Source organism: Carica papaya, chromosome 1 (genome assembly GCF_054855325.1).
Source record: "Carica papaya isolate Zhongbai chromosome 1, ASM5485532v1, whole genome shotgun sequence".
NCBI lineage: Eukaryota > Viridiplantae > Streptophyta > Magnoliopsida > Brassicales > Caricaceae > Carica > Carica papaya.
The window spans coordinates 10258649-10280778 of NC_142309.1; the positions used below are offsets into that span (position 1 = coordinate 10258649).

General features: G+C 33.1%; 2 protein-coding genes across 2 annotated transcripts; both read left to right on the plus strand.

The window, feature by feature from the left end:
* Nucleotides 1-2545: 2545 nt before the first annotated feature.
* On the plus strand, nt 2546-6307 carry LOC110810824 (Gap junction beta-4 protein). Its single transcript, XM_022037121.2, has 4 exons — nt 2546-3341; nt 4106-4346; nt 5445-5562; nt 5707-6307. The coding sequence occupies exons 1-4, from the start codon at nt 2773-2775 to the stop codon at nt 5796-5798; spliced, it is 1020 nt and encodes a 339-aa protein (XP_021892813.2). The 5' UTR covers nt 2546-2772; the 3' UTR covers nt 5799-6307.
* Nucleotides 6308-11258: 4951 nt separating this feature from the next.
* On the plus strand, nt 11259-20739 carry LOC110810828 (catalytic/ hydrolase). The gene is made up of 10 exons (XM_088218988.1): nt 11259-11519; nt 11658-11726; nt 12752-12831; nt 13424-13523; nt 13608-13661; nt 19309-19386; nt 19560-19657; nt 19731-19788; nt 20148-20269; nt 20355-20739. The coding sequence occupies exons 1-10, from the start codon at nt 11268-11270 to the stop codon at nt 20506-20508; spliced, it is 1065 nt and encodes a 354-aa protein (XP_088075114.1). The 5' UTR covers nt 11259-11267; the 3' UTR covers nt 20509-20739.
* The last annotated feature ends 1391 nt before the right edge of the window (nt 20740-22130 follow it).

The window sequence follows — 22130 nt, forward strand, 5'->3', positions numbered from 1 at the left end:
GTTTTTTGACTTTTTTTCGGCTAACTAAGGTCTCCTAACGTGTTTTCTCGTAAGGATGAGTATAAAACAGACTGAAACTGGCCAAAACTGACAAAAAACGGTCAAGTTGAGGCAAACTACCGTCGTGCCGGAATCCTAAAATTGGATAAAAAAAGATTTTTAACATCGATTTTAGATTTTTGGGGTATTTTTAGATATGTAAAATATGTTTTAATCTCCACAGAAAAATTTAAAAAATCTGAGTACCACTAGTAGGCGCAGTAGAAGGTTCGGTGTTTCGAACACCGATTCGGGTCAGAATCTCTCACCTTATTCTCTGTTATAGAATTGAAGCTTAATAATCGATAATATGGTATTTTGTCTAATTTAATAATTTTAAAGAATAATTATGGTTACTAATGGAGTCGAAACTGGTTAGTTCTTTACTTGTCCTGTTTAACTGATTGTTGAATTTATAGCTTTAAATACATGATGATATACTGGAATGGTTAAATGATTCATTTGTGCTTTCTTGATATATATATTGCTTGTCTTGCGTGATTTACGATTAATTTATGAAATTAAAAATTAATATGCAAATGAAAAATTATTTGGTCATGTGAATTAATGAATGGTAGCCTTACTGGATATCTTGAAAGATGGTAGATAGGCTGGGTACATAGGAAACCTTACCATAAATATTGCCTCATACCAGATGGGGTATCGAGGAATGATATTTTTAACGCTCATATTGGACGAGGTATGGGGACGGCTCGATTCACCCTCATATCAGACGAGGTATTGAGAGATGATATTTTTGGCACTCATATAAGATGAAGTATGGGGACTGCCGATTAGTTGATAATATTGAATATTGGTTCACACGTAATGAGACATCCCTATGGGCCGTTAGGGATATCAGTAGGCAAATAAAAAGGAAAAGTTGTTGTTCTTACTCACTTGAATATGATATTAGAATGTTATTTGAGTTATTATCTCTATAAGTCGATTTTAAAAATATTGCAACTGTAAATATATGCAATAAATGATTTTTCTTCATAGTAAATAAATTTACTTAAATCAAGAGCTTCGCTGGTTGTCTTTATGATTTTTACCAACCTTTAGTTTCTGTATCAGTGAGTAGTGTGATATTCTTACTGGAGTAGTGTAACTCATCATTTCATTAACTATTTTAGATCAAAAGAATCATGATCCAGATCCAAATTAACAAGAAAGTTGTGAATAGTTCACCATCCGAATTCCCTTCAAAAATTAGTGAAAGTCGTCATAAAATGCTCAGTATATTGTCTTTTTTTTTTTATTTTTTATTATTTTCGTTTGTTTTTTAAAATGTGACATTTTCATAGTTCTATTGTACATTTTAAATTATTGTGTAAGGAATATAAATTCTATTATTTCGTTTCTGTATATAATTTATAACTTTATTTTCTTTTAAATTCTGGATCTTTACAATATTTTTCTACATTTAGAGAAATCTATTTGGTTCATTGCAGTTACTAACGTATTTATCTTCATTCGTATTATTAGCTTCTGCGTAATTTACTTTGAAATGTTATGTTGATATAAAAAATAAGATAATATGTATATTTTCTATGGGTCTCGGAAGATTTGTAATGAAAATCAAACTTCTCACCTTATGCTTTATAAAAAAAAAAATAATATTCTACTAAACCCAAAGGCTTGGTTGAAAAGATGTATGTATTATAGAATATAAGTGTTTGACATGACATAATGTTTTAGATGCTAAATATAAAGATGAAAATATGAATAATGAACAACTAACTCTGTCATTAAAAAAATAATTAACCAATTTTTTCAAAAGAAAAATAAGCTCTTATAATGTGATCTTCATAAGAGGTTTAAAGATAGATGGTGTAGAAAAAGTGAGATCATTTTACGTTGATTTTATGCATGTTGTCAGGTACTCTTCCATTAAGTTTTACGAAGTAATTTTGATTTAAATCTTATACAAAATAAAGTAAATTATTTTTTATAATTCTTTTAAAGTTTGATGAATAATTTTTTAATAAAGTACCATTAGATTATCTACCTTGTAAGAATTAAGAACACAAAACTGAAATTTAAGACAAAAAAAAGATGCAAGAATATTTTGTAATATTATTACAAATAAATATGAATATTATATACTTCTTTAATAATTTATCTTTAATTTTTTTTTTATGGGAATGAGTAAGTAATTTATAAACGGAGTTTTAGTTTTATAGCCCTTACAAGCGATAAGAAAATGAAAGAAAACGAATTGCATTGAGTTTTTGAGTTTACGCCGTCCAAAATATCCACACGGCCACAACTAAATCCTGTCGAGAATCAGGGACCCACCGCTTCAACTCTCACACAATTGGACCTAAAAGAACGTGGGTCCCACCTTTGCTCATTTGTCATGATTTTATTGCGCCAATCGCAAATTGGAGCTCACCTACTCGTCATATACCAACTAACACAAAAAAACTTCTAAATTAAAAAAATAAATAAAAATTATAAATTATATATCAGTCTCAGGTTGTCCCTTGGCATCTTCGTCACTCGGTCAGCCAAGTACCTTGAGACTACAAAGCTCCTCGATTTTGCCACGTGTCCCCATTTCCTCTCCCGCGTCATACATCTATCCGTTAACCCTAATCGCTCTTTCTCGCTCTCTCTTCTCTCTCTTCCTCCTCTCTGCAACTCTTCTGCCCCAGAAGAGGAGAAGAGAACGCGAACACAAAGATCCATATATAAGACAAACAAGAAAAACAAGAAAATTGGAGGAAGATGGGAAAACTTCTATGCGATACAACCACTGTTGCCGAGACATTTCAGACCTCATCCCCCACCGTATCTTGGAGGGAACCGAAGACGGCGTCTCTGGAAGCTGTGGATCTTGTTGACCAGTCAACCAACACGGTGACTGCCACTTGGGACGACGTCGTAGGTCTGGAGGATCAGCAGAGACGGCATCTAGAGAGGCTGCAATCCAAGGGAGTTCTGTGGAAGCACCCAGGGGATGACTCTGCCTCTGTGGTCTTTCGCCTCTCCCATGGAGGCGAGGTCTCTGCAGATGGAAACTGCCTTTTCACTGCCTCGCAGAAGGCCATGGCGCGTGAGGTTGACGCGCGGGATTTGCGGAGGCGGACGGTGCGGCGGTTCTTGGAGGATCTTGGATCGGTGTGCCAGGAGGAGAGAGAGGTAATCAACGACGCGATTCGTCACATGTACTCGCCGGATCTGAAGAACGGGTGGGGCATTCACGTGGTTCAAGAGGTCAAGTTGCTTGCCAAGAAGGAAGATCGGGTGGTATTAGATTCAGCTATTGACGAGCTTATTCAGCTGGGGATGCAAAGGTATTTTTTGCGCTTTTTCTTGTTACGATGAGTCGCTCTTCCCTTTGTTCGTTTAGGTCTCCAAAAAGTTCCTAAAGAATGTTGGAGCTCCAAATAGCCCGTTTGGTTTGTGAGGAAATGGAGCAAATGAAAATTTTCAAATCTTTCGAGTCATTAATTTTCGTCGTGCGCAGAGGTAAGAGAGGAATATTTGATGTATAAGATCAAAGGCAAGATATTCATGTAAAACGAATTTGATGTATAAGATATAAAGAAAATGACATTTAATGACTATTTTCCCCGTTCACTGCTTAAGAAAAGAGCACAGGAAAGAAAAATCATTGCTTAGCCGTTGGGCACATATTTTAGCCTTTCAAATTGGAATTCAAATAATAAAATTTGAATTGAAAAGAGTTGAAGTCCATAATTTCCTTCCTGTTAGGGTTTTTGTTTATTAACTCTGCTATGGCCAAAGAAAGAGAGTTCTCGTATTGGTAATCAGGGTTTTTGACAAGTGTGATATCTTTTTCTTTGTTTTCTTTGATTTTGATTCACGACTTGATACAAATCTACAAGCATTCTGTTCTCGATACATGCTTCTATACTATTGCAAATTTTTTATCTATCTTTTCGCTGTAAGATTCCTTTCATGCTAAGGTCAGGTTCAATCTAAAAGTACAATGTATCATTTATTATTTAGTTTGAGACACTTTTGTGTTTTATTGCAATTAAAGAAGCATCTAGTTTTATCTGTTTTTTTATTATTTATTTTTTTCTGATTGAAGAGAAATGGCTGCTGAGTCTATTTACAAAGAGAGATGTATTCCGGTGAATGATGGCTCAAGTTGGGCCAAGTACATGTCGATCTGTGGTTCTCCTGATGATGAATATGATATCATCACTTTGCAATATACTGAGGAGGGTTTGTTATCTGTAGATGAAAACAGAGAAGGTCATGCTGCAGCTTTTGGAGATGATATAGCAATAGAGTGTCTTGCAACAGAGTTCAAGCGAGAGATATATGTGGTATGGATTATGTTTGGTTGTTATGGTTTGAAATTGAAACTATCTTTCCATTAAGTTGGCTGAAACATTGTATTTATGCACATTTTGCTACAATTTACTTGAGATTATTACATGTTTGGAGGCTGTTTGGTATTAGTGTGTTTGTGTTTTAATTACTGGAAGCAAGTATTTTCTGATTTAGAAACAAGCAATCATGTTTTAGATGAAATTTTTTTTTTCCATAAAAAATAATAATATTGTATTTATTTATAAGAATTGACATCTATGAAAATTATTATTATTTTTTAGTCAATACATGCAAAGATGCAAAGTAAGGAGATGGTTGCTAATTATTTTCATGCTAAAAGCTTCTAACTGTTACGTATTAATCACCTTGTTCTTATGTTATCAAATGAATAGATAAAAACAAGGTTTAGCTGTTTATAAGTAACAAATTAGCAATCTCAAATGCCTTAGCAATTTTAGTTATGTTTTTCTGGTGTTCGTTATGCTATTTGATCTCATATGCATGTTTTTCCATGAACATTGTGTTTTGATGTTTATAATAATTCTTGTGAAGTAATTTAATAATGTTCTTAGAATAAACAATGTTTTGATTTGCTTGCTAATGGTCTTACCAAATCTGATAATCCTAAACATCTTTTTTCTGAATGTACTGATAATCCTAAAGATTGGTATTCCATCACTCATGTTGGTTCGTTCACTACCTTTGTTTAATAGATGTATTCAAGGTTGATATCTCTTACACTTATGGGTGTTGATCTATGTGAATAGCCTTTTGTTCCTCCGCAAATTAAGTTTCAGAAGGTTCTTCTCTAAGGTTTTGGAGGCCTTGTGTCCTTAAATGCTCTGTATTAAGCGCACATTTTTGTCTGATTCTCTTTAGATTAATGAAGAGGAAAAACATCTATCTAATTGTAAATATTTCGTGTTGGAATACTGTTTCTTTTGACTATTTGATGGGTTTTCTGTTATTTTCATCATGTTACGGCGGTTGGTCTTCTCCTTTTTTGCTTAAGTCACACCTTCCTTTTCTACCCAACACACCATACAGAAAATAATATTGCTTTTTACTAAACACGTGCTCATTATTTATAGGTGCAAGCACATGGATCAGATGCAATGGTAGATGAAGACAATTGTGTTTTTTTCCTTCCACATCGTCCAAGAAGTGAAATTTGTGAACCCCCCTTCTTTTTGTTCATGAAAGGAACAGGTAACAAGATAGTATGGTTTATTAAGTTATTGGTTATGTGCATGGTTTTGGGCTTTAATTTATTCTATCATATTAGCTGCAGTTTATTCATTTATTGGTAAACTCTTTAGTTGGTTATTATACATTCTCTCCTTTTACTTGCAGGCTGGTGTGGTGCTGGTGCTGACCACTATGAACCATTGATTGCGCATCCTTCCTCACTTGTTTCACAAGAGAAGGTTGCACTGGTGCTCTGACAGCATCACCCATACAATTTTGTGCCTTACAATTTGAGTAGGAGTTTGAGCTTTTCCCTCCAATGTTTGGCATGCAATCTAGTTCTCTTGATTCTTTCTGGGGTGGCAAGCAGAATTTCATTGCATATCGTTCATTTTTTCTTCTGATTAACATTATTTAGCATCCCGTACCCATGACTCTTTTAACTTGCAGGTTTTTTTGCCTGCACATGAGCAACTCTGTAGTATTTTTAATGGTTTTGGCCGGCTGCTGTTGTTGTTGAGTTTTTTTTTTTTCTTTTTCGAGGGTGATTGTGTTGTCTAGTGGAGGTGCTATTTCACTCAAGCTGGAATAGTGTTGTATGGTATGCTAGACTCCGTTCCTTGATAGGAATGACTTTGTTAGTTTGCTCGGAAATGGATAGGATTTTATTCGTTTATTCTTTTTTTTTTTTGGGTGTAAATCTTGAGGAACCTTGTGCCAATTTTAGGTAGGTATTATCTTTGTGAAAGCATCTTTCTAAGTGTAATGCTTTCCCTTCTGCACATCTATACAAGATTGTTTTCTCTTCACAAATTTTGTGGTGTCAGATATCAGAAGCTCAGTTCCTATGTCAGGGAAATTTGATATGAGGTTGGTTCCTTTACCTTTTGCACATCTATACAAGATGCTTGAACTTGAGGTTATGAAAATGTAAAAAGTGAAAAACAACAGTTTGGTCCTTGGAAGATTATGAAAAGTTTTTCTTTGGAAAAGGAAAAGGTCATATAAAATTAACCATAAAGAGATTGCCAAAAGACGTTTAGAACATGGAAATAGAGAAATATTTTTCTCTCATTAATACTAGGGAAAGAAGATAAGAAGGAATAAGTTACATGCGTTCCTTCTCAAAAGACCAAGATTCTCTAAATTTGAGAGAACGAATGAAGTAGAAATGAATGGAAAACTTATTTTTGGTTATTGATTGAATCAATCTAACTTTTTGTTATTATGTTTTACGAAAAATTATGTTGTTATATTTTTATGTTTTCAAAATAAAAATTTGTATATTGATTATGTAATACTCGAATTTGAAATTTGGTTAGGGATCAATTTTTGTAATTATAAAAATAATAAAAAAATTATCTTTAATTTAATTTTATTAAATTATTTGAAAAAAAATAGGTTATGAAGGTAATTGAAAGTAATTTTGAAGAAAAATGGTGAAAATTTGAGTTTAATGGGTGTTTTTGAAAGAAAAATTAGAAATATGAAATTAAAATGCAAAAAGAAAAAATTCAGCCATGTGAAACGATCCAGTCAGCAGCCACGATGAATTAGAGCATGTCGCGTGAAAAACACACTGACGTTGGCGTTACGCAGGCAATCCGCGTGCTTTGTGATCCGACAATTTATATTCGATCCCGCGCACTTAAACGGCTCAAATTCATTCCATTTTAAGCGCGACCGGACAAACGAGATCAATTGCGATGAACAGTCCAGATTTGCCCACACAATTGGCCTAAACAAGTAATGATCGGACGACTCTCCTCGCTCTACATTGAGGTGAATGGATAGCCTAGATCGACGCGGAATAAGTATAAAAATATCGTGTCGCACAGGAATCCTAACCTTAGCTGCCCAGCCCTCGTCGAAGAAGAAGGACCAGCTGCTGGAGAAGAAGGTCGACCGTCGACCGCCGCAGCACCGGAGCCACCGCCGATCGCCAAAAAAGGTAAAAAAATTTCCTACCAGCTTGAAATTCGATTTCAAGCCTCTTGGAGTAAGAGGGACAGCGGGTGAGCCGAAAATCACGGATAAATCCAGGTGGAGCAGCCATGGCCAAAACTCAAAATCCCCTTCGATGAGCTTCTTCCTATTTTCTATTTCACGCGATTTTTTGACTATTGTGTTTACTATTTTTTTTATGCAGGTTAGCCGAAGAAGAAACTCCAGCCACGAAGGAGAACCGACGGAGCTGCTGTACTTGGAGACCACCCCCCTCTCCCCCTTCCACACAACCGGTAGGTTCAGTTTTTCTATGATTTCCGACAAACCAAGATCCCCTAACGTATTTTTTTGTAGGGATATGTGTAAAAACTGGCAAAAACCGATCAAGCCAAGACGAACCACCACTATGGGCAGCAAAGTTGGTGCCAAAGCACGACGGTGGCGCTATGCCGGAACTTTAAAATTGGCCAGAAAAGATTTTTAACACCAATTTTTGATTTTTTGAGGTATTTTTAGATATGTGACAAGTATTTTGGGTTCCTGTAGGAAAAATTCAAAAAATTCGGGATCCGTTATGAGGCGTAGTAGATAGCATGACGTCTTGAAATACCGATCCGGATAAAGATCTCTCTCTCTCTTCCCTGTTACGGTAAATGGAGGCTTAATAATTAATAATTGTGTATTTTTTGTAAAAACTAAAAAAATCTTAACAATAATTACAGGTCACTAGTGGAGTTAGAAACTGGTTAGTGTATATTCGCCCTAAGCTCGTATGTGTTACCTCTTTACTTTTTTATAATGCCTAAATTGTTTGTTGGTCCACCGTATGATTTAAATTCTTATATTTAATTGCTTTCTCGTTATTGATTGTCTGATTATTATTCTTATCTGATTGACTGAGTTGAAAATAAAGGTCCTAAGTACGTTTCTCGGTTATTAAGGTATGAAATTGTGTTGTTTGCATAAATGTCGTTTAATTAATCTGTGAATATGATATGAGAAGTTGGTATGCGCTTGGTGTTTGTTTTATTAATGAAGATCTTTATGTGAAAGACTTATTGGGTATCCTAGGAAATGGCAGATGGCCCCGGTACATAGAGAACTTTACCATGAATGTTATCTCAGTCGAACGAGACTGATAAGTCCCATACCGGACGGGTTTAGAAAATATAATTCACTCTGATACCGGACAAAGTATCGAGACATGAAAGATTTGGTGCCTATTACTAGATGAGATATGAGGACGACCAGTTAATTAATAAATTTGGATATTTTGTTTACTAATAAGGGGACATCCTTATGGATCCTTAGGAATATCAATAAGCAAGTAAGAAAGGAAAATTGTTATTTTTTGTTTACTTTTGTATGAAATTAAAAAGTTGTATGGATATTGGTTTTCATATTTTGACTTTTGAAAAACTCATAACGGTAAATATGGAACAAACAGTTTTTTTCATGATAAATAAATTTACTTAAATTAAGGGTTTCATTAGTTATTTTGTAATTTTTACCAACTTTTGCTTTCCGTATCAGTGATTAGTGTGATATTCTTACTGGACTAATGAAGTTCAGAATTCTATTAACCATTTCAGATGAAGAAAACCAAGATCCAGATCCCGATCAGCAAGAGGGTTATGAGTAATTCACCTTCCAAACTCCTTTCAAGTGTTAGTTGAAGATTATTTTAGCATGCTTATTTATTCGCATTTTCTTTAATTATCGTTTGTCTTTTAGAAGAAAAATTCTCATAACCCTGTTGGGCAATATAATTTACTGTGTAAGGATTGTAAATCCTAACATTATTATCGCTTCCACATTTAAATTATAAATTCATTTTCTTTAAAGTTTTGATCCTTTACAGATCAATTAAGTAAATATATATATATATATAGATCAATTAAGTAAATATATATATATATATATATATCCATAATGAAAAAACACAGGAGTATGCATGCTTGAACTGACATGTTTGCATTGTTTCTATAATTATTATATTTATCCTATAATTACAATCTCATTACAATCATATTTGCATTGCATGGTTTATTGAGCATTCACTATTTGTAAGTAATTTCTGATAAATATTTTTATCTAATGTTATCATGAGATATTTAGTAAATACATATTTGAAATAGTTTATGATAATAATACTATATTACAGTTAATATGATTATCTTCCTAAGTACATTACTCTTAAAAACTACATAAATCAATGCAGCGAATGACTAGTTTACAATTGTATTGTTGATTAAAAGGTTAACATGAAGATATTCACTATTGATGTTTGATGTAATAAGTGCTTTAAATATGAGATTGTGATAGTGATCAAATGCACAAAAGCTCAAATATTGCTAATTAGGAAGTTCAAGTTTGTGAAGATGATAATTTGATCAACATTGTTGGTCCAATGACAAGTTCAAGAAGAAAGAAAATGTAAGAAGACTTGAAGAATTTGATTAGCACAAGTCTTTCACTAGAATGCTCCAAAGCTCACAATGCGAAGTCCATAATTATGAATTTCATGACCGTTTCAGATCATGGGCCAATAAAGGCTAATGGATCATATGAATGATCTTAATCAACGGGTAACTGTTGCTATCATTTTATCTTAATCAACGGGTAACTGTTGCTTATCATATTGTATGGTTACTTGTTTTATATTTAATATTATAAACAAGAAAAAAAAATTTTAGGTGTGCAAATTAAAGTAGGTATAAGCTAGAATCCGTATAATTCATGATTTAGGGAAAATAAATTTTCTATTTTTTTAGCAAGAACACGAAGTTTGATATATAGGTTTTGATTTTAGAGAGAAATTGTCTTTGATATATAGGTTTTGTGGTTTTAATTTTCCAAATTGATATATAGAAATTTTCACCAAAGAACAAGAAAGATTTTTTCTCCCTAACTTTTCTCTCTACCCCTCTTTCTAATCGATGAAATTTTAGAAGTAGCACCTCTACCTATCGTTTGGGAATCATAATTTAATTTAACTAGCCTAGTTTTCTAATTTCTAACTTGGCTAATCATAGAATTGGAAGTTAGATATTTGATATTTACACATAAATAAATTTCACACTATAAGATGTTATTAAACTTATTTCTTGAACTTATTTAGTCACTTTAATTATATACAACCTTCATGATAGTATATAATGTATAATTATTATTAAATATACGTAGGTATGCTAATGGAGTCATAAGTTATATCAAACAATGCAAGAGTATAATAAGCATGAACTAGAAATGAATATTTTTTTGTATTTTATAATGCTACTTAATAGTTATTTTTTTATTTCAGTAAATAATTTTATTCATGTTTATAATTTAATCGATATATTTATATACCATCATGGTCAATAATATTTTCAAGATTAATTGATTCATTTTAATGTTTTATTCCTTATTAATATATCTATAGATGATATTATTATAATAGTTATCCTTAAAAAATTAATTATAATTTTGTTCAATAGTAGAAAGTAAACAATGAGGAGAAACTAATAGAGACGTGAAAGGGAAATAGAGAAATAAGAATTTCTCTAATGATGATGAAAGTAGATTAAGAGAGGAAGAAAATAGAAATTAGAAGAAAATTAAAGATGTTTTTTGATTTTGGGGAATGTCATTTGATGCTAATATAATTTGGAAAACATTTAAGATTAATAGAAAAACAAAGAAATTCTGGTCCCGAATTAATTATGTTAAAGTTCAGGGATCAAATATAAAAAAGAAATAAGATTCCTGTGCTAAAAATGTTTTTCAGGCAGAAAAATATGGCTATTTCAGAATTAAAAAGCCGGATGGCAATGCGGTTTGTGAAGTCTCAGATTTTTGATTTGGCGCTCGTCCACTGTCACTGTTCTTGGTCAACATTACCTGTATCATTTTCTTGCAAAACACCAAGCAGAAGGAGAGTATCAGCGACCACAAAAATGGCTGCCACCACCGCATCCGGAACTGAAACAGTGACTTCTAGAAACAAAGTAATTGATTCGCATCTCCACATATGGGCGTCCCCTGAAGAGGTAAGCACTTACAGTGCGCACACATGGCCGCTTCCCGTTTCTTGAATGGAAATAATTGCTATTGGATTTCAAATTAAGAGAATGTTTAAAAATAAGATAACAAATTTATGCCGATAATTTATTTTGGTCATGTTTTAGGCTAAAGATTATCCGTACTTTCCTGGGAAAGAACCCACTTTGCCTGGAAATGTTGATTTCCTGCTCCAGGTAAGTTCATTCCATGTGTATTGTGTTTATCGTTGCTTATGTGTGTGTGTGTGTATATATATACTGGAAATTTGTTCGCATATTACGGATTCTATATGTGGAAAGTACTGCTTTGTGATTTAGGTATATAAGTTCTTTTTTCGTTGCAGTTAGTTATAAATATCTAATGTTTTTTTAGGAGGGATCAATAATTTAATGTTAGGACATGTAAGTTATGGTTGTAATGGGCTGGTAATATTGCCATAAGTATATTTGCTTAAGTAGGCAAGGAAATCATCTCCTTAAAGACATGATGATCTCTTTTAGACTTAAGGTCTGGAAGACTGGAACTCATGAACTATTCTTCAGAATTTATTTGAAGGTTTACATTGACTAGCAAAGAATCAAAATTGTGCTAGAAGGCAACAAAAATTGACTTGGTACAGTATTTCTAGTATAACTAAAACAATCAGTTCAAATCCAAATGTTTATTTGGCATTTTTTACTATTTTTTAGTTAAACGAACTGGAATCTTTCAAATATCTTTCACAAAGAAACTTTGTTTGTTCTAAACATAGCTTTCGAAAGTGGTTTCCTAAGAAAAACTGTGTGATCTAAAATTGGGAAAGTTGCCCTTCTCAGAAGTTCTTTCCATTCTCCAATTACTAGTATACTTAAAATCTTTGAATATTAACTTATCTAATGCACACATTGCCAATTTCATATTCAAGAACTACTTAATTCTAGTCCATGTTATGTGAAATTGTTGTTAGGTTAAGAACACATGATTTGTTATATCCAAAATTAAAGTATACTAGCGATTGTTGAGTGATTTCTCCGTGTATTTTTTATGCTATAAATGACATCTGTCCAGTCAATCTATTATCATTCTCAAATATTTTATATAAATAGTCTTGATTTTTGGGAACAAAGAAAAGATAGTTACAATGGATTTTATTAGGGTTTTATCTTCTCCACGATATGATTGTAATCATAATCTGAAACAACTTTTTCTGTGCCCCTTCTTTTCCATCCCAACTTGGCAGTGCATGGAAGAAGCTAGTGTAGATGGTGCACTGATTGTGCAGCCCATTAATCACATGTTCGACCATTCTTTAGTAACAAGGTAACAAATGTATTTCTATGTTGACAGAAAAATTCCGTTACTCCTTTTCTAGTATATGCTGCACTGTTGTTTGGAGGACCAAAACTTTACAAGAAGATCGTAGTTGATATGGATAAAACAGAGAGGGGAGAAGGTAAGCTGTCCGTTAGTAGATCATAGCATGTGACAAAACAATGTCATTTGGAGTGATAACTCAATTTTTGACCACATGGAGGAGATAATCATTACTGTTGCTCAAACTTAAGACCCTTTTATCTGCTAGATGTAAAAACAAAGTCTGGAGAGCAAAGTGTCTTTGGAGGAAACATTGCCCGGTTGGAATTTTATTTATCTCTTCCAGTTTCAAACTTGTTGTAGGTTAGATTGTAAAAAGAGCATTAGATTCAAACTTGTTGTAGGTTAGATTGTAAAAAGAGCATTATCTACTTTCCCTTGAGAATGTGTATGTTTAATGATTATCTAACCATACATTTTTTTGCCTCAAAAGAAAAATTTCTTCTTTTGTTAATCCTTGTTACATTGCCTTTTCCTTTATATCTTTTCATAATATAATTCCAAAAGGTATGATTTGATTCAAACTGTATCATGACAGCGTCCTGAAGAAGTACCTAACCAAGTTCGTTGGCTGTTGCCTAGCAAATCCTGCGGAAGATGGAAGTGGGGTTAAGCAACTTGAAAATCTTATTATGGAGGTCTTTGGCCTGCTTTGTGTTATTTGACACCCCTAAAATAATGTTACATATATCGTTCTAAGCAAACCATTTTCTTGGTGTTAGGATGGCTACCATGCTATTCGATTTAATCCCTATTTGTGGCCGTCTGGTCAAAAGGTACTGATCTTAGTGCAAGAACAATAATTGCTAGCTATGTTAACCTGTCATTTCTTGTTATATCTTCTAGATTTACTTCTTTACATTTAATAAATGCGTCGACTTCTACTTAGGCGAAGTAGCTTATAAACAACCTGTAGTGACTGACTTGTTTATCAAACACAATAATAAATTAATTGTTGGCTTCTAAGATTGAAAGATTTTTCCTAAATTGCTCAAAAGAGGGTGGCTCAATACCTCTCATGTGTCATATGTGGCTAATCTATAAGATATCCCAAAAGACGCATACCCGTGTGTCTTATCAATAAGATACTGTTGATAAGGATTTCATACTAAGTAGAATAGTATATTATTTAAAGTTCTAATAATATAATTATATTCTATAATTAGAGTTCAAATAGAATAAGAATAATTAATCTATATATATATTCTAAATGTAAAAAAACATGTAATAAAAATTAGAAATTTATTTTCTCTAAAAACTTCATGATATCAGAGTGCTGTTAAAAACTGCAGCCGCACATACATAAGCGCTGGTAAAAACTGAAGTTATACATTCGCAAACACTGGTAAAAACTGAAGCCGCACATTTACAGGCATTGGTAAAAAGTGCAGCCATACCTTCGAAAGCGTTGGTAAAAATATACAACCGCACAACCGTAAATGCTGATAAAAAGTTGCAGTCGCATATCCTCACGCTCGGAAAAAGTGCTGTACATCCCAAGCACCAGTAAAAAGGTGCAGCCGCACATCCGAAAACGCTGGTAAAAAGTTAAAGGCGCACATCCACAAGCACTGGTAAAAAATTACAGCCGCACATCAGCAGATACCGGTAAAAAAGACCACACCATTATCTTTTTCTGCGCACGTTCAGAGATTTGTCCGGAGAAGATAAGCCAAGCCGACTTTGAGCTGTTTTAGAGCCGAGTGTGAGCTGTTTTAGTACTAAACTTGAGCCGTTTAGAGCCGAACTAGATCTGATTCCCTTTTTTTTTGCTGCTTGGTGCAGATAGGAGGTCCGTTTTTCATTATTGGGTATTTTTTCTTCTTATTTTTAGCATTCTAAAATGATAGAAGTAAAAAAAGTGAGTGTTATTAGATTTAATAATCCTTCATTACAAATCAATTCCATAAAACTTGATGAAATTAATTATCTTGCTTAGTCAAAATTTTATTTATTGTTTATCAAATGTAGAGTATTGCAAGGTTACATTACTAGTGCTGTGAAAAAACTAAATGTTGGTAGTTTAGAATATAATAGATGGGACTCTGAGAGCTCATTAGTAATGTCATGACTTATAAATTTCATGCAAGTCTATATTGTCAGAACATATCTGTTGCTTAACACTACCGAAAAACTTTGGAATGTAACATGTCTTACATATTCACAGATGGGAAATGACGTCCAAATTTATCAACTCCGGAATAAAATTCATGACACAAAGTAAAGAGAGATGACTATTTTTTAATATTTTTCTGAACTAAATGGATTATGACAATAGTTAAATTACTATCAAGATTTTCAAGTAGAGTGTCCTACAGATGTAGTCAAATTTCAAAAATTGATAGAAAAAGAGCGAATTTATAATTTTTTAGCTGAACTGAACACCGAATATGATCAAATACGGGTCCAAGTGCTTGGTAAGGATCATTTGCTTTCATTAGAACAAACTTATGTTTATGTTCAGTAAGAAGAGAGCAAAAGAAATGTCATGCTTCACATTACACTAGTTGAAAAGGCTGGATTAGTTGCTCAGTCTGATTAATTCAGAGATACGTGGAAGTGTGATTATTGTGGCAAACCAAGACACACTAGGGAAACTTGTTGGAAGTTGCATGAAAAACTAATTAGAGGTCAAGGAGGAAGAAGAGGTGGAACCACAAAAGCTCAAACAAATTTTATTGAAGTTAGGGAAACACCTGGTTCACCATCCGTTAGAGCCTTTTTCACAAAAGAAATTCAAAATCTGAAGCGCCTTCTGAGTCAACTTAACTCTCTATTAACTGTTGGCACATCAAATATGGTAAAATAAGATATTATTCATTCTATTTCCATTTTTGATAATTGGATCATAGATTTTGGAGCTAACAGACACATGACAGACTCTTCTAAAAAATTTTTAACCTATTTTTCTTGTACTGAAGAGGATAATGTTCATATAACAGATGGGTCATACACGTCCGTGTCGGAAACATGTTCCATAATTGTACTTCTACTATTACATTGTCTTCAATTTTACGTGTGTGTAGTTTTTCTGATAATCTTTTATCTATTAGTGCCATAATTAAAGATCTCAACTGTAAAATTAAATTTTTTCTTGATAATTGCATATTTTAGGATCTTCAAATCGGGAAGAAGATTGACACTGGTAGACTGCAAGATGACTTATATATGTTGGATAGACATTTTAACTTAAATAAAACAACCATTGGGAATAAAGAAGTCAATATAGAAATACTACAATGGCACCGACGATTGGGACATCCTTCCTTTTTTATTTTAGAAAAATTATATTCTAAATTATTTAAAAGAACTTTTATGGAGTCTTTGTTTTGTGATGCATGCAAACTTGCTAAACATATGAGGAGCTCTTATCATTTAAGTAACAATAGAAGTACTGATCCTTTTATGACTATTTACTCTGATGTGTGGGGACCTACTCAAAATACCTCTCTTTTTGGTCATAAATGGTTCGTTAATTTTATTGACTGTTGTACTAGATTAACATGAATTTATCTATTAAAAGCATAAGATGATGTATTTTCATATTTTCAATCTTTTCACAAAATGATATGCATATAGTTTGGTGCTAAAATTAAGATTCTGCGAACTGATAATAGTATAGAATATGTGGAAAGTGGGTTCCCTGACTACTTGGAGTCAAATGGGATAATTCATCAGACAAGTTATACCTACACCAGTAAACAAAATAGGATTGCGGAAAGAAAAAATAGACATATACTAGAGGTAGTTTGGTCACTATATGCACCATGAATCTACTAAAGAGTTACTGGAGAGATGCAGTTCTCTCAACTATCTATTTTATCAATAAAATGCCTTTGCGGATCCTGAATTTTAAAAGTTTTATGGAGGTTTTGCAAAGAAAAAATTTCTACATTGTTTCTCCAAAAGTGTTTGGATATGTGTGCTTTGTTTACGTTAGAAATGTGGGTAAACTAGAACCTAGAGCTCTTTAGTGTATATTTGTTGGATATTCTTCTACCCAAAAAGTATATAAGTGTTATCATCCACCATTTAGAAAATATTTTGTACCTATGGATGTTACCTTTAGGGAGAATGAGTCTTACTTCAACTCAGACCCAACACCTCTTCAGGGGGAGAGTGAGAAAAAAGAAGTGATACCTAATTGGGTAACGATTGAGAATCATATTCAGGGGGAGAATTATATTACAAAAAGCCTTAATCAAGAAAATAATGTTGGATGTATAGATAAATTAGACTTGAAAAGGTATTCAAGAAGAGAGAAGTGTGAAAAAGCTATCATGCAGTCTGTTTCAGGTCAAGTATCTTCTTTGGTTTCAGAAGACATTGATGAGTTATTTTTCTCTTGTGATTTATCAGATAAATCTATTGCTATTAGAAAGTGAACGAGAACTTGCACTAAACACTCTATATCTAACTTTGTTTCCTATGACTCTCTATTTCCCTCCTGTAGAGACTTTGTCTTATCTGTTTCTTCTGTGTCTGTTCCACAAGATCGGAGAGAAACTTTAGGAGATCCAAAGTGGAAGAAAGTTATGACCGAACAAATGAGAGCATTGATAAAGAATGAAACATGAAAACCTGTTTTACCTCCACAGGGAAAGAAGATAGTTGGTTACAAATGGGTGTTTACCGTAAAACATAAAGCAGACGGATCGATCGAAAGGTACAAAGGTAGATTGGTGGTTAAAGGATTTATTCAGACCTATGGAATTGATCATCAGGAGACATTTGCACCTGTTGCGAAAATGAATACAATTAGGATGCTTTTGTCTTGCGCAACTAACTTTGATTGGGATTTACAGCATTTTGATGTAAAAAACATATTCCTCCATGGAGACTTAGAGGAAGAGGTGTACATGAAAATTCTACATGAATTTGAAGTTGAGAGGATGCAAGAAAAAGTTTGCCAATTAAAAAAAGCCTTATATGGATTGAAGCAGTCTCTAAAAGTATGGTTTGAACGGTTTAGAACAGTTTTGATCTCTTTTGGATATAAAGCAATGCGGATCATACTTTATTTATTAAACATCGTGGGGGTAAGGTCACTCTTCTCATTGTTTATGTGGATGATATTGTGGCGACTGAAGATGATACAAAGGAGATGATTCGGTTTAAGGAACTTCTTGTTCAAGAGTTTGAAATAAAAGTTTTAGAAAAATTGTAATATTTATTGGGGATTGAAGTTGTCAGATCCAATAAAGGGATCTTCATTTCTCAAAGAAAGTATATCTTATACTTATTATAAGAGACTGGTATGATGGGTTGCAAGCCGGCAGAATCACCTATTGAGAGTAACCACAGATTGCAAGCAGGTAGTGGTACATTAGTTGACTTGGGAAGATACCAGAGACTAGTTGGAAGATTTATTTATCTCTCACATACCAGACCTAATATAGCATGTGTAGTTAGTCTTGTGGGCCAGTACATGGATGATCCTCATGAGACTCATTTATATGTTGTTTTCTGCATATTACGATACCTAAAGTTTGCACTAGGAAAATGTCTACTCTTTTCTAAGTATGGTCACTTTAAAATAGAAGTATTTATATATGCCGATTGAGCTGGGTTCTTAAATGATAGAAGATCAACTACACGTTATTGCGCACTTGTAGGAAGCAACTTAGTCATATGGAAAAGTAAGAAATAAAGTGTAGTTGCTCGCTCTAATGCTGAAGCAGAATATAGAATAATGGCCTAAAGAGTATGTGAAGTACTATGGCTGCAAAAGGTAATGAGGGAGTTAAAACTGCTTAAAGATGAGAAACTATTCCTGTTTTGTGACAATAAAGTAACAATTAATATTGCTCATAATTTAGTTCAACATAAGAGGAAAAAACACATTGAGATTGATCGACACTTCATAAAAGAGAAGGTGGTTGGTGGCTCTCTATGCTTATATCATGTATTTTCTGGCGATCAGGTGACTGATATTTTTACTAGAGGATTATGTAACAAATCTCTTCAGAACCTAATTTGCAATTTGGGTATATGTGATATTTTTGTGCCAACTTGAGGGGGAGTGTTGATAAGGATTTCATATTAAGTAGAATATTATATTATTTAAAATTTTAATAATATAATTATTTTTTATAATTAGAGTTCAAATAAAATTAGTATAACCAGTTTATATATATATTTTAAATGTAAACAAAACATGTAATAAAAATTAGAAGTTTATTTTTTCTAAAAACTTCAGATACCTTATTAAAAAGTAAGATAAGATGATGTAAAGTTTTTTCACTGAAACCCTGTCAAATGATGAGTACTGATTCTAATCTTTAGTTGACATTAAGAGGGTGCAAGGTTTACTGTTCAAGTGGTGAAGTAGAAACTCTCTCTCTCTCTCTCTCTCTTTCTCTATCTCTCTCTCTCCCTCCATCATTGAGACTGTAGCAGGATAATGATTATTGATATGTGCAGATGACAAATGAAGTTGGAAAGGCAATGTTTTCTAGAGCAGGAGAACTTGGAGTACCAGTAGGTTTCATGTGTATGAAGGTATTATGGTTCTTCCTGTAGCCAGTCAACCCAAAACAGATATATCTGAACTTTTATTTAACTCGATAATAAAAATTTTATTTTCACACTTTATTTCTATGTAAAAGAAAAAAAAAGACACTAGCTTGTGTGCTACTAGGATGTTTATGTATTAATATGATTTAACTTTCTAGGGTCTTAATCTGCATATATCAGAAATTGAGGAATTATGCACAGAATTTCCTTCAACAGTTGTATTGCTTGATCATTTGGGTTTCTGCAAACCACCAATGTGAGCCCTGTTATATTTTCCTGTTAGATGAAACAGTAAATACTGGAAGACCTTATCAGCTTTCGTTTTGCAGAGATGATGATGAAAAGCTTGCCTTATCTCGGCTTTTAAAGCTTTCCAGATTCCAACAGGTACATGTTCTAGCAGGCACATGATGCCAGTGCTTCACAGTGCATGTTTATATGTTTCTTTGACATTTGCTGCCCTCCTGAAAGCCAAACATCTTTAGAATTTTGGACCTATGACTTGTGGAAATCATTATTTTTCCATGAAATCATGAGATTAAAAGAAACACGTTTGCATTTTTATTGTTGCTAGCATATTTTTTACTTTAGTAACTTAAAGCCTTTATTTAGGCCCTTGTTTACGTGTAGTTTGTCTAGCGAGTAAGCTCATCACGAGCCTTTCTTAAGTTAATCAGTTAGATTTTGAAGAATCCAATTAGTATCAAGGCTTCTTAATTTCTGATAAGAAACTTTAAAGTTGACAGGTATATGTGAAGTTCAGTGCATTGTTTCGGCTGTCCCGAAAACCATTCCCGTATGAGGATTTATCTCCTATTCTATCTGAAGTGGTCTCTTGCTTTGGCGCCAACCGTGTCATGTGGGGCAGGTAATTTGTGAAATCGAAGAAGAAAAACAACATCTACGTAGAAATTAGAACATTGATAATTAGAAATCTTAATCTACTGTGGCAGTGACTTTCCATTTGTGGTTCCTGAATGCGGCTACAAGGGAGGTAAAGAAGCTGTGTCTATAATTGCCAATCAAGCAAATTTATCAAACTCTGAGTTGGAGTGGATCCTGAGTGGAACAGTGATGCAACTCTTCCAAGGCAAGTGGATTCCTTAGCACTTAACTTTTAAGTGTATTCTGTATGTGGAAGCATATAGATAATTTTAAAATGGTGATTTGTAACCTCATCTGGGTCCATTCAGAAGATCTTTTTTTTAAAATTCAAAGACCAAAGTTATACACTTACACAATAAAAAAAAAAAAAAACTTATTGCTATTGTAAACGAGAACTTATATGTTTACTTAGACTTACATTTAAGTGTCTTCAATTAACAAATTTTTGGGTTATGCTACAATTGTGTCTTAAAATTTTCTTTGAACTTTATAATTTTGATCATAACAATTACAAATTTTTTTTATTTGTTATTTTTTAAACTGTGAAAATTTTGACAGAAATGCTAACTTACTATTGCACGTTATAATAATAAATATTGAAGAAGGAGAAAATATTTGCAATAACCACTAATTTGTTTTTTAATATTTTGTAATTTACGTTGCAAGCAAGTGTATATATATATTAAGTCTTTTTTTGTGTCACCTAAACAGTATATAAACAAAATTTGTTCTCTATAACAAAAACTTTTATTAAATTATTATAAAGTGTAATTAAATTAGAACAAAAAATATTATATTTTAAATGTGTGCGTGCCTGACACCCGGACACGTGGCCACTTCTCTTATCGAGATGTGTCCGAAGTAATTATCTTCCGGAACCCTCTTGCCTAAAACGTTGTCGTTTGATTTCCCCAATTCACTTGGGTCAAATGCACAGGCCCTCCTTTCTTGAATTAGCTTTCAAAAAACTACGTTGTTTTGCCTTCATTTCCCATCACCTTCCCTGTCTGTGGACCTATCATTATAGATGGCAAATAATGGATGTGGATGCGTTTGAATGATCTTATTTCTGCTTTAGGTGCTTTCCCTCATTTCTGACATGCCGAACTACTTTCTTCCCCTTCTCTGCTCTTATCGGTTTTCCATGTTTCCTGTGCTTCTTTGATTTTTTGTCCTTAACAAGTGTGCTGTTTTTGGGGAAGTCCTCACTCAATATTTTGCTTCTGAATTATGGGAATTTTTCAGTTAAAATTTTCATGATTTTGGTGGATTTGTGTATCAAAAGAATAAAGCTAATGTGATTACTTATGCCTAAATGTATTTTGATAAATTGAGAATGTTTTTAGCCAAGTGGTTAAATTTGGAAGTTACTTGGGAAAGTTTCAATGTTATGGTTTGAAATTGATTATGCCAAGTGTAAGTTTGATACAATGAGATTCCAAACCATGCAAAATCAAAAAGTGATTGGATTTTGTTCACCACTTGCTTGAGGAGTTTGTTTGTACTCATCTAAGATATGATTATGGTTTGTATATCTATGGAGTTTGTGTATCTATTCATGAGCAGGGTGTGTTGGTATCCATGAAGTTCGTCGTACCTATTCATATAGATGAGGCTTGTTGTATCCTCAGTGGAAATGAACGTGTTAAAATCAACTGGTGTGGAAACGTATTTTCAAAGCCGGGGCAAAAGGTGGGAAAATATTTGATTGAACCTCTTTAAATGTTTTTAAGTATCATATTTTTTAAGCATACTCCAAATTATGATTTAAAGATTAATTGTTAAATATTTAAGGTTGTGATGATTTCAAAGTGTCAAGTGTTTTTGAGTTTTAACTTTCAAGT

Coding starts and splice junctions, on each gene's coding strand:
- LOC110810824 (XM_022037121.2), top strand. CDS start 2,773: ATGGGAAAACTTCTATGCGATACAACCACTGTTGCCGAGACATTTCAG. Junction 4,347..5,444: donor TCAAGCGAGAGATATATGTG/GTATGGATTATG, acceptor CATTATTTATAG/GTGCAAGCACATGGATCAGA. Junction 5,563..5,706: donor TTTGTTCATGAAAGGAACAG/GTAACAAGATAG, acceptor TTTTACTTGCAG/GCTGGTGTGGTGCTGGTGCT.
- LOC110810828 (XM_088218988.1), top strand. CDS start 11,268: ATGGCTATTTCAGAATTAAAAAGCCGGATGGCAATGCGGTTTGTGAAG. Junction 11,727..12,751: donor ATGTTGATTTCCTGCTCCAG/GTAAGTTCATTC, acceptor CCAACTTGGCAG/TGCATGGAAGAAGCTAGTGT. Junction 19,789..20,147: donor AGCTTTCCAGATTCCAACAG/GTACATGTTCTA, acceptor TAAAGTTGACAG/GTATATGTGAAGTTCAGTGC.